At 38.1% G+C, this 11,461-nt stretch overlaps 1 protein-coding gene across 2 annotated transcripts; it reads right to left on the bottom strand.

The window, feature by feature from the left end:
* Nucleotides 1-284: 284 nt before the first annotated feature.
* Nucleotides 285-10,284, bottom strand: LOC109002386 (sugar transporter ERD6-like 5). 2 transcript variants are annotated; one of them, XM_018980105.2, is made up of 18 exons: nucleotides 10,120-10,284; nucleotides 9,646-9,708; nucleotides 4,343-4,432; nucleotides 4,167-4,226; nucleotides 3,270-3,335; nucleotides 3,122-3,187; nucleotides 2,962-3,037; nucleotides 2,802-2,866; nucleotides 2,486-2,578; nucleotides 2,310-2,390; nucleotides 2,146-2,230; nucleotides 2,020-2,063; nucleotides 1,877-1,939; nucleotides 1,731-1,793; nucleotides 1,592-1,636; nucleotides 908-967; nucleotides 670-784; nucleotides 285-557 (listed from the first exon to the last, which is right to left on the bottom strand). In XM_018980105.2, exons 1-18 carry the CDS (start codon nucleotides 10,264-10,266, stop codon nucleotides 424-426), a joined length of 1,416 nt encoding a protein of 471 aa, XP_018835650.1. In that variant the 5' UTR covers nucleotides 10,267-10,284; the 3' UTR covers nucleotides 285-423. The 2 variants fall into 2 exon arrangements, with proteins under 2 accessions (XP_018835650.1, XP_018835652.1); XM_018980107.2 differs by having other exon boundaries at nucleotides 9,646-9,704; nucleotides 10,120-10,204.
* Nucleotides 10,285-11,461: the final 1,177 nt, after the last annotated feature.

The following is an 11,461-nucleotide window of genomic DNA, read 5'->3' as shown; positions in this document are numbered from 1 at the left end:
ATCATTGATGGATCCACTACTTTTTCAACTTTCTATAAAAAGTTAAACTCATCTCAACCTAAAAACGTTAAACTCATTTCAATGAGACTTATAAAATACGAACTCAACTAATTAAACTCATCTCAAACGTATCATAATTAAAAGGATTATATGGGAGATATCTGAGTCGACAAAATGTCAAAAACCACTTGATTTCAGCCAATTGTACATGGGCTTTCATGCCATTAAATTTGACTTTCATTCAACAACAGAGAGAAAAAACAAAAAAACCTTGAGCTTGTGGATGAAGAGCAATAATGGAAATATGAATATTACTCATACAATTATTTTACAGTTCTGACATGATATTCTAAAAGTTTAATCGATCTAACAACATATTTTAAATGTATCAGGAAAAAAACATTCCCTAGTATTTCTTGGACTTCATGATCTTATTGCAGTAGAACTGGTAATTGATGCTTGAATTTCTTCCAGAGCTCGCCCTTTGGTCTCTGGAACCAGTTTTGCCACGAATACAACACTCAAACCACTGATCCCAGAGAATATGAGAAATGTTCCTGATATAGCATGGCCAAAACATGCATGTATGTATAAATGCAGAAGATGATCAAGCAAGAAACAGCAAACAATTCACAAACTAGAAGTGAAAGTGTCTATAGAAACGGTTACCTGCTGCACTCCATTCCATCATAAAATTGAATGCGTATAAAACAATCCAAGAGCTGGACCAGTTCACTAAAGTCACTAGGCTTCCACCCATACCCTTGACGTTTATAGGGAATATCTGGATTAATGTAAAGTCATCCTTGTATTAGAGCCATATGATTCTTAAGCTTTGAGCTTCTTAGTAATCATTCTAGCCCTTAAAAGGTTGGTAAAAGGGTTCAAAGTTCAATAACATACATACCTCTGACATTATAACCCATGGTAATCCTGCCATGCCTATTGTGTAAGCCACACTATACCCCTGCGTGGATTATTGGCTAGTCGATCACTTTCATCTCAATTTAATATGTGAATATGCAAACCTTATTCCAGAACTGTGTATAAAAGAACAACAAACACCTCCCTTGTTCCTTTGTGGATTTGAAAGAAAAAGAAACTTCAGAAAGTGCAAAGTTGGCCATGTTAGTAATTGGAAAGCAATAGGTGATTAGAAGGCTTTGAAGTTTGATCCCCCAAGACTATGTATGATATGTAGGGCAACCATTATGTCGTTTCAATGGAAAATATGCTCAGAGCTTAGAATTTGTTGCTGAAGCATAAATCAGATAAAAATGTGAGAAATTCAACATAAGAATCTTTAGTTCTTTTCTTGACAAGGGGAAAAAATGCCTTTTGGATGTTTGTAAAACCAATTTGCCTAGTAGCACTATCATTGGAGTGAGCTCCTTCCAAATTAAACTCGGAATTTCAAGTGCTGAAAGCCCCATCAAACACCTCTCACAAATTAACCTCGCTATTATAATTGACCATAAAGCATAAAGGAGACATTATGAGAAATTTAATCTAGAAATCTCCTTTATATATATATATATATATATATCTTTAGAAGAGGGCAAAAAATAATCTTTCTGGTATGTTAGGTTACCAGGATCCCAATCAGCACCAAGATGCCCTTTAACCAGTAGATGCCCTGCCCATAATTAAAGAATTTAAATATGATCAATCATATACGTGAAGAATATAACCACAGACACAGAAGCTTTGGACTTGGTTTTGATATCAACCTGAATAAAGCCAAATGACAAGCCTACAAGAAGGCAACACAAGCACATTCCAGCAGCAGAGACCTGCAACAATTCGTTCACTTCACTGTTATTAACTTACTGATGATTTACACCATGGAGTTATAGCTGAATTTCGCCATCCTCACCATAAGAAGTGGTCTTCTTCCGGATTTATCTGTCAAGATTACACCCACAACAGCAGATGGAATCTGTAAAAGAAGGTTTAGATATTTGGGAGATGTATCAAGCGGAATCCTACATCCACTCACATATATAATGAGCCAAGTACCTGGATGATAGCCATTGATATGGTCCCAATGCTACTTGAAAAACCTTCCATGAATCAAAATTCTCAATGATCGTCTCTCCATTCTTCAATGGTTAATGAAAAAAATCCTTAAAGCTACTACCTTACCAGCATCTACGAATATAGAGCTTGCATAAGATGCAATTGCATTAGCTCCTCCAAATTGTTGCAGTAACATCAACCCAGGTCCAACCTAAACCAATTTAAATAAGATACAACAAACGATTGGACAATCTATGAAAAGTAAAGGAGCCACAATGGGTGAGGCTTACAATGAGAGAATGGACATATTTCCGCTGGAACAATTCCATAATTTTCGTTTCTTGTTGCTGTTGAAAGGTTTCTGTAAAGTCCTGCGAAATGGAATGACTGGTAAGAAAATTATATTCCTCCAGTGCAGTTTTTCGAAGAGATACAGTGTTCAAGAAACAAAAAATCCCAAGATTACTATGATATCAGCTGCTTCTTGAGAGATATCAGCATTCTTCCCCCTAAGATGCTGCAGAGCAGCTTCAAGCTCTTGCTCTTTACCAATTTTTGCCTGCAAAGCAGTTGTACTCATCGTTTCAGCATCCAAATCAATGTTTTCTTTTTCTTTTCAGAAAAACAAAAAATCAGAAGTAAAAGTTTGTAGTTTTAGTTGTTTTCTCCTCAGAGCATACTTGAATAAGCCAACATAAACATATCAAAGCATACATTGCATTCTTTTTCATCCTACAACCAAACACCATACATAAAACTTTTAAAACAAAGTATGTACTCACCAACCATCTAGGAGACTCTGGAACAAAGAATAAACCTACACTTTGTACCAGACAAGGAGTAGCAGCTGAAAATAAAACAAATTTGGATAGAAATTTATTCTTCTAGAAGAACTCATCTTGAAATTAAATTTACACACAGAAGGGGCAATAAACAGGGTACCAATTAAAGCCAAGGTGCGCCAGGGAACGACATTTCCAGTGAAATACATCAGTGAAAGGCCGCAACAGATCATCAGCTGCATACTTGACGAGATGTAAATACATGAACAACGAGTTGGCTGTTCAATTTAAAGCTACAATATTGAATGAGCTAGATATACCTGATTAGATGATGTAAATTGTCCCCTAATATCCTTAGGTGTTATTTCTGCAATATATACAGGTACCTGTATGGTTATAAGCATTTAATCATTATATAATGTCTTTCAAAATGGGTAAACCAATTATAAATGTCAACTCAAAAATTACCACATAGCAACTAATCCCAACGCCAATACCAACTGATAGTCTTCCGAGATCCAAACACCAAGCATTCTATATAAAGCATTAATCACTGTTATTACCCAGTAGAGAAAAAATTATCACTAATTTACTTCACTTGACTGATTTTTTCACTCGCCTGCCCCTTCATCAACTGAAATAAAATAATCAACATAGGTATTGTTAGGTGGTCTTGGGCCTCTCTCAACCTCAAAAACTAGCTTAAGAGGTGAGACTTTCTCTCACGCTTATAAACTGACCACCAGCCCCTTTCACAATCGACGTAGGATAACCCAACAATCTCCCCCTCACACATCAGGTCCTGGATTGGAGCAGAGACAACTCGTTTCTCCCACAAACTGTTGAACCTGAGACTATTGGTAAACTTGGGCTTTGATACTAGTGTTAGGTAGTCTTGGGCCACTCTCAACATCAAAAACAAGCTCAAGAGGTGAGGCTTTCCCTCGCACTTATAAATTGACCAAGCCCTTCCACAATCGATGTGGGACAACCACAACAGGTATCACCGGGAGGCTTTTCTAATATCCTACTTAATTTTAAAAATTGTTCGAGTTAGTGAGGAAATAGCCATATAACTGAAAAAGAAAAATTGAGATTAGATATTAATTCATGGACAGAGACATCCCTTCTAAAACTTAGGTGGAAATCTGAATTCTCTCTCTCTCTCTCTCTCTCTCTCTCTCTCTCTCTCTCTCTTCAGAGCTGGAAACCAGAACTCATTCCATGCATAGTTGCTTCCATAACTCCCTAATCTCCAATTGTAAAGAGGAAATGTAAAGACAAGATGGTTTGATAGCATTGGTTCTTATTGGCAGTCAAATGCAAGCATGATTTAAGGGAAGGAAAGAAGGCCAGGAAAAAAACCTTTGCAAATGCTATAGCAAGCCAACCTGCAAGGCTGAAAATTTCAGAGAACCACATTGCCTGCATTATGATATATCAACAAGAAATAAAGGTAATCAAAGAAATTAAGCTTTTGATTTTTATATAAAAATTTAGAATATGGTGGCTTGAGCTACGAGGTGACAAAGTAAACTTACACCTCTCCTCCCAATAATATCCGCCATCTTTCCGCTGAGTAATGCACCTATCACTCCTCCAATGGTTATTATAGAACCGAAGAGTGAAAACTGCAAAAGGCAGATACAACGAAACTTGATTTCATTCCAGTACTGACGTTCAGTCAAAAGAAAAGGCTCAGTACTATATAGATAATTATATATATAAGACACTTCATTCAAGGTGTAAAATCCAAATAAAATTCAAAACATATTTGCGAGGAACAAAACATTTATCCGGACCTCATGGCAACACTAATCTTCATTGCTAGCTCATATGATGCCTGCAGTGTGTGTGTATATATATATATAGAGAGAGAGATTATATATTTATTATTCTGTAGAGTTACGATGCCTCTATAATGTAGAAAGTCTTACTTGACTTTAAACACGTACGTGTACTGGTGCATGAATATTCTCGTTATATTTTTTTATTGCAATGGACTTAATTAATAATCAATTTAAAAAATCCTGAAAACTCAAGAATGTTGTACGTTCATAATATTTTAGACTGATCAGGAAATTTTTATAAAAAACGGATGATCAAATGCTGAGACTAATGTACGTATTAATTAGCAATATCTTCCCTAATATGATATATAAATATATACATATATAAGAATTAAAATTTAATTAAAAACAAAGTGACGAATAACAGAAAGGCATTTTCCTCATAATTCTGTTGTATTTATCAATGGTGTTTACATGGGTATTTATACTGATGTCATACAATATTCTAGAATCAGAATGGAATAAAAAACAGTTACAAGACTGTAGAGAAAATAAAACAATTTACACTGTTGTACACTGCCTACGGTTCCTTAGTAGAGAGAGGAATATCTTCTATGTTAATACGCCCCTGCGAGCCCAAAGGGGTATCGACAACTTTGAGGCTCGACCTCAGCTTGAAAAATCTGTCCGCAACCAAAGGCTTAGTGAATACATCCGCAAGCTGCTCTTTGGAGCTGATAAAGGAAATATTGAGAGACTTGGCAGCAACATGGTCTCGAACAAAATGAAAATCAATATCCATATGTTTAGTCCTTGAGTGAAAAACTGGATTGGCTGCCAAATAGGTGGCACCGATGTTGTCACACCATAGTGTAGGAGCACGAGGAATAGAAATACAAAGTTCAAATAAGAGAGTCTGAAGCCATATGAGTTCAGCTGCAGAAGAGGCAACTGACTTGTATTCAGCTTCCGTACTAGACCTAGCAACGGTCTTTTGTTTCTTAGAACTCCAAGAAACCAGATTATGACCCATGAACACACAATAGCCAGCAGTAGACTTCCGATTGTCTGGGCATCCAGCCCAATCCGCATCGGAGTATGCTTGCAAGGTAAGAGAGGATTTGGAGGAGAAAAACAGGCCATGATTTACAGTAGCCTTCAGATATCGTAATATACGTTTAACAGCAACCCAATGAGGAAGTTTAGGAGTGTGCATGAATTGGCACACTTTATTGACTGCATAATAGATATCAGGCCGTGTAAAGGAGAGGTATTGTAACCCACCAACAATACTCCTAAAGAGTGTTACATCATCAAAACTTGGGGCATCAAACTTAGACAATTTTAGTGAGGCTGCCATAGGTGAAGAGACAGGCTTAGCATGTAACATATTGCTTCTCGTGAGTAAATCCTTAACATACTTTCTCTGAGAGAGAAGTAGTCCATTGTCTAGTCGAGTGACCTCCAAACCAAGAAAGTATGATAAAGAACCAAGGTCTTTTACGGGGAAAGCCAAAGCTAGGTCATGGATAAAATTATCAATAGCAGATGCGTGAGACCCAGTGAGAATAAAATCATCAACATAAATTAAAAGGTAGAGACGCAGATCACCATGTGCAAGTACAAAGAGGGAAGCATCAGATTGGGAGGCTCGAAAGCCATAATCGAGCAACCAAGAGCTAAGTTGGGCAAACCAAGCTCTCGGGGCCTGTTTAAGGCCATAAATGGCTTTGTGCAATTTGCACACATAATCGGGGAACTGAGAATTGACGAAACCTTGAGGCTGATGCATGTATACCTGATCAGTGAGAGTACCATGTAGGAAAGCATTTTGGATATCCAATTGTCGAAGTGGCCATCCTCGAGTCACGGCAAGAGACAGAACAACCCGTATGGTAGAAGCCTTGACCACTGGGCTGTAGGTTTCATGAAAATCAAGTCCATGTTGTTGATGGTAGCCTTTAGCTACGAGACGTGCTTTCTCCTCTCAATGGAGCCGTCGGCATGCACTTTGGTCTTGTAGACCCATTTGCAACCCAGTACATTAAAGGTAGGATTAGGAGGCACAAGAGACCATGTTTTGATCTGAATTAGAGCTTGATATTCCTCGACCATGGCATCCTTCCATTCGAGATGCTTGGTAGCAACGGAGAAGCTTGTGGGAGTTTCGGGAATTATTGTGGTAGTGAAGCATTGCCGAGTAGGGAAGGGAATCGTGCCATCGGTTCGAATACGAGGACGAGAGGAATGGGTTTGAGCTCGCGTGATGATGGGAGATCTGGGAGGAAGAAGAATCGGAGGCTGGGTTTGAGATGCAGAGGGAGAGGAACTAGGGATTGGAGAAATTGGGGGAAATCTGGAAGGATTAGGCGAGGGAGTGGTATTCGGATTTGACACAGAAGGGGCAGGGGATGGGTTAATTGGGAGTGGAGAGTTGTGGGCTGGGCCTGGGCCTGGGCCGAGAAGAGAGGACCTGGAGTGCAGAATGGGTAGGACGGCAGAAGTGGGGGAAGAGATTTTAGAGGGAGTGATTGGGGTGGGCTTGGGCCGAGAGAGTGGAAATGAATCTTCATGAAATTGGACGTCCCTAGAGAAATAGAGGCGATTGGTCTTGTAGTCCAGGCACTTATAGCCTTTATGAACCGAACTGTAACCCAGAAAAACAAATGAAGTGGACCGGTAATTGAGTTTGTAGGAATTATAGGAACGTAAATTGGGAAAGCACTCACAACCGAAAACTTTGAGAAACATATAGTCAGGATCATGATGATGAACATAATAAAATGGGGATTTATTTTTGGTGATAGGAGATGGTAGACGATTGATAAGATATACAGCCGTTTCAAAAACATCTGCCCAAAACATGAAAGGAAGAGAGGCATGGGCTAAGAGAGCAAGCCCAGTCTCAACTATATGACAATGTTTTCTTTCCACAAAACCATTTTGTTGATGGGTGTGTGGATAAGAAAAACGATGATTAATTCCCAATTGTTTACAAATAGGCGTTAGAGATTGAAATTCACCACCCCCATCGGTTTGAAGGGTGATGAGCTTGGAATTAAACAAACGTTCAACATAAGGCAAAAAACTAGAGAAAACTTGAGCAACATCAGATTTCAATTTTAAGGAATAAAACCAAGTAAACCTTGTATAATGATCCACAAAAGAAACATAGTATTTATACCCAAGCCTAGACACAGTGTGGGCAGGGCCCCAAACATCTGCACAAACTAGAGCTAAGGGTTTATTGGACTGGGCCGAGCTAGACTCAAAAGAAAGTTGATGACTCTTAGCCAGCGGGCATTCAGTGCATTTAAAACTGGAGACACTTGGGATTTTTGTCAAACGGGTGCTATGCAGAACACGAGAGAGAGTAGAGTGGTGAGGATGTCCCAAACGACGGTGCCATTGAGCCACTGAGGAGGATGCGCTGAAGTGAGCAGAAGGAGTGGAAGTTGAGTAGGAAGCAGGCGCCGGAGGGAAGATATACAGACCGTCACGGGTTGGCCCTGTGAGGAGGGTCCTCCCCGTCGAGGTGTCCTTCACAAAGAAGCAAGAGTCATGAAATTCGAAAAAGCAGAAGTTATCTTTGCAGAATTTTGAAACCGAAAGAAGGTTCTTGGTAATGTTAGGAACATGCATAAGATTTTGAAGTAGAAAAGAAGAGGAAGGAGAAGCTAGAGATGAGTCACCCGTATTTTGAATGAGAAGGCCAGAACCATCTCCTACTCGGATTTGTTCACTACCACAATAAGGCTCTGAGTGAAGGTTGAGATTGTTGAGATCATGAGTGATGTGGTGAGTAGCAGCCGAATCCGGATACCATGTCGTGTCTGGGAGGAAACCGGGTTGAGTAAAGTTTGCTGAGAATGAGGTTGGAGCTCCATATTGATAGCTGTGATCAAACCGGTGCCGACATTGAAGAGCTACATGCCCAGATTTCTGGCAAACTTGACAAGTTGGATGCTGACTTGTGGCTGGAGAGAAGCTTCGTCCGCCTCTGTTTGGATGGTTGAATCGACCTCGTCCATTACGAGCAGAGCGACCACCACGATAAGGAGCACGACTACCACGTCCAGTCGTTGTGGTAAGATTCACAGAAGGTTCTATGGCAGGAGACCCACGAACACCATGTGCGAGTCTACTCTCATGAATCAAGAGAAATTGATATAACTCATTAGAGGAGATGGGCTCTGCGCGAGTGGTTATTGAGGTGACAAAGACATCATATGCCGAGCCTAGACCCGAAAGGAGATAGGTAACGAACTCAGGATCTGGTAGAGGTTTTCCCGATGCAGCAAGAATGTTTGCTAGTGCTCTAACTTTACCAAAATAATCTGTGATATTTTGATCACCACGAGTTAAATTGGCAAGTTGAAAACGAACCTGAAATTGCTTGGCCTGAGAATGAGTAGCGAGAAGGGAAGAAAGAGATGACCAAAGAGCACGAGAGGTGTTTGAGGAAAGGACATGACCAAGTACTGAATCAGAAATTAAAGAGAATAAGATGCTGAGAACAAGTTGATCATTCCGTCTCCAAGGAGGGTAGTCTGGGTTGGGTAGATTAGTATTTGAGAGAAATTCAGGAAGAGGCATGAGAGAGCCATCAACATATTGAAAAAGGTCCTGCCCTCTAAGGTATGCCGAGATCTGGACTTGCCAAATAGGAAAATTGGCTGTGGTTAATTTGGTAGACACAATGTGAGAAAAGGAAGGCATAGAAGCAGAAGAAGAATTTGTGTGTATATTGGAGGAGGAGGAGTTGGATGAGGAAGAAGAAGAGAATATCTCCATGGATCGAGAGACGTTGGTCAGAACGCTCTGATACCATAATAGAAAGGCATTTTCCTCATAATTCTGTTGTATTTATCAATGGTGTTTACATGGGTATTTATACTGATGTCATACAATATTCTAGAATCAGAATGAAATAAAAAACAGTTACAAGACTGTAGAGAAAATAAAACAATTTACACTGCTGTACACTGTCTACGGTTCCTTAGTAGAGAGAGGAATATCTTCTATGTTAATAACGAAGACGTTGTAGTACTTACTTCTGCCACAGAGAGGTCCAAATCTTCCACAAGTCCGGTTTCGGCAGATGACGAATATCCTGACTTCAAAATAAATAGCCAATTAATTTGTATTGCTGATCGGCCAGTACTACTCAGTAGTAGTACTAACTCATGATCGGTAATCAGTAAACTTGATACAAATTATATTATTCTGCATGGGGTACTGAGTTTTTAACTTCTGTTACTCTCATTCTTTTAATTTGTTTTTATTAATTTTCAAGAAAAATGACCCAAAACAATAATAACGAAAACAGTAGTAATCAAATGACTGCTGGTTTTTTTTCCTGGCCTTTTCCTCTTTTCTGAAATTTAAAGGCTAATGGGTTAGGATCGAGCGGTATGAGAGAGAAATGGTTATTGATCAAGATCATGGTACGTATTTGTGTGTATATATTATAAATATGTGTGTGTGTGTAAATGTATATACAGTAAATGATCATGGTATATACTTACAGCGCAGCCAGTGCAGAGAGAACCGCAGAGGGCGACCATGGTGCTGAGCACAACAACAAGTGTGGCTGAGGCACCTTTACTACTGCTTGGCGGCAGCTCGTCGCCAACTTCTGCATTATTGGACCTTGGTAACAGTCCTTCTTCCATTACTTTCTCTCCGATCTCTTTCGATCTCTTGGAAGATATATAGGCAAAACATGCACATCATGACCCACTCAAGATAAATGATGATGTTGGAGAGAGTTTGTTGAGACCAAACAGGTCGAGGTGGTGGAGTATTGACTTTCTGGTTTGCTGCTGTTCTGACTAATGCTCTTTTAAATTTATGCCATGAAATCACGTTAATTATAACATTTTTTTTTTTTTAAGAGGAGAAATAATTAACATGAAATAGCGAATATATAGTCTGAAGTTTTCAGACTTTATCAGTTGGAGTCTAAGATTGAAGTACTGATCACAACAGATACACCATGCATGAAATAGCGAATATATTCTGAAGTTTTCAGACTATCGGTTAGGAGTCAGATTGAAGTACTGATCACGACAGATACACCAGACTTTGACATTTTGTTCGTTGGAAAGGATAACGTCGTGGCTTTTATAAGGGTGTGTAATCGGTTTGTTTGATTCGGTTTGAGACAAATTTTGGGATCAAATCTATATACATTGATTTTATATTTTTAAGAATTGATATCACATCAGTTATCCTTTTAAATTGATACTTTTAATTTCACCAATTTCGATCCGATTCGATTTGATTTTTAATATATATTAAATTTTTAATCTCTTATACTTATACGTATACATTAATATATTAGGTAGGGAGAAACGTGTAAAAAAAAATCATAATTAAAAAAATGACTAATAAATAATTTAATGAATGGAAAAATATAGGAATAAAAAATATAATAATTAAAGAGAAGAGATCAGTAGAATAATACTGATCAGTACTGTCATTTTTAGAATTGACGGAGACATTAAGGAAAGAAAAATCACTTTTACCCCTTATCACATAATATCTTATCATCGTTCATGAAATTATTAGGTCATATATATACATGTGTGATATTATTTATTGTAGGTTATCTGGGTGAGTCTCTTAATTAAATCATATTAGATATTTTTTAAAATTGGATAATGATCAACAAATATTATAATCCTCAAATATCATAATCTTCTCATCATCTTATAATGTGATATTTGATAATTATAAGTAAATTATTTATTATATTTTACTTATAAATCTATCATTTAATATAAAATTAGCAATGAATAAATTTTTTTATATATAATTATATATATATTGAATTTAATTTTAGAGTTGGTAATCACTGCAATACAT

The sequence above is a fragment of the Juglans regia genome, chromosome 11 (genome assembly GCF_001411555.2).
Source record: "Juglans regia cultivar Chandler chromosome 11, Walnut 2.0, whole genome shotgun sequence".
Classification (NCBI taxonomy): Eukaryota; Viridiplantae; Streptophyta; class Magnoliopsida; order Fagales; family Juglandaceae; genus Juglans; species Juglans regia.
Note: the sequence above shows the minus strand (reverse complement) of the source record. Positions and strands in the feature narration are given on the sequence as shown.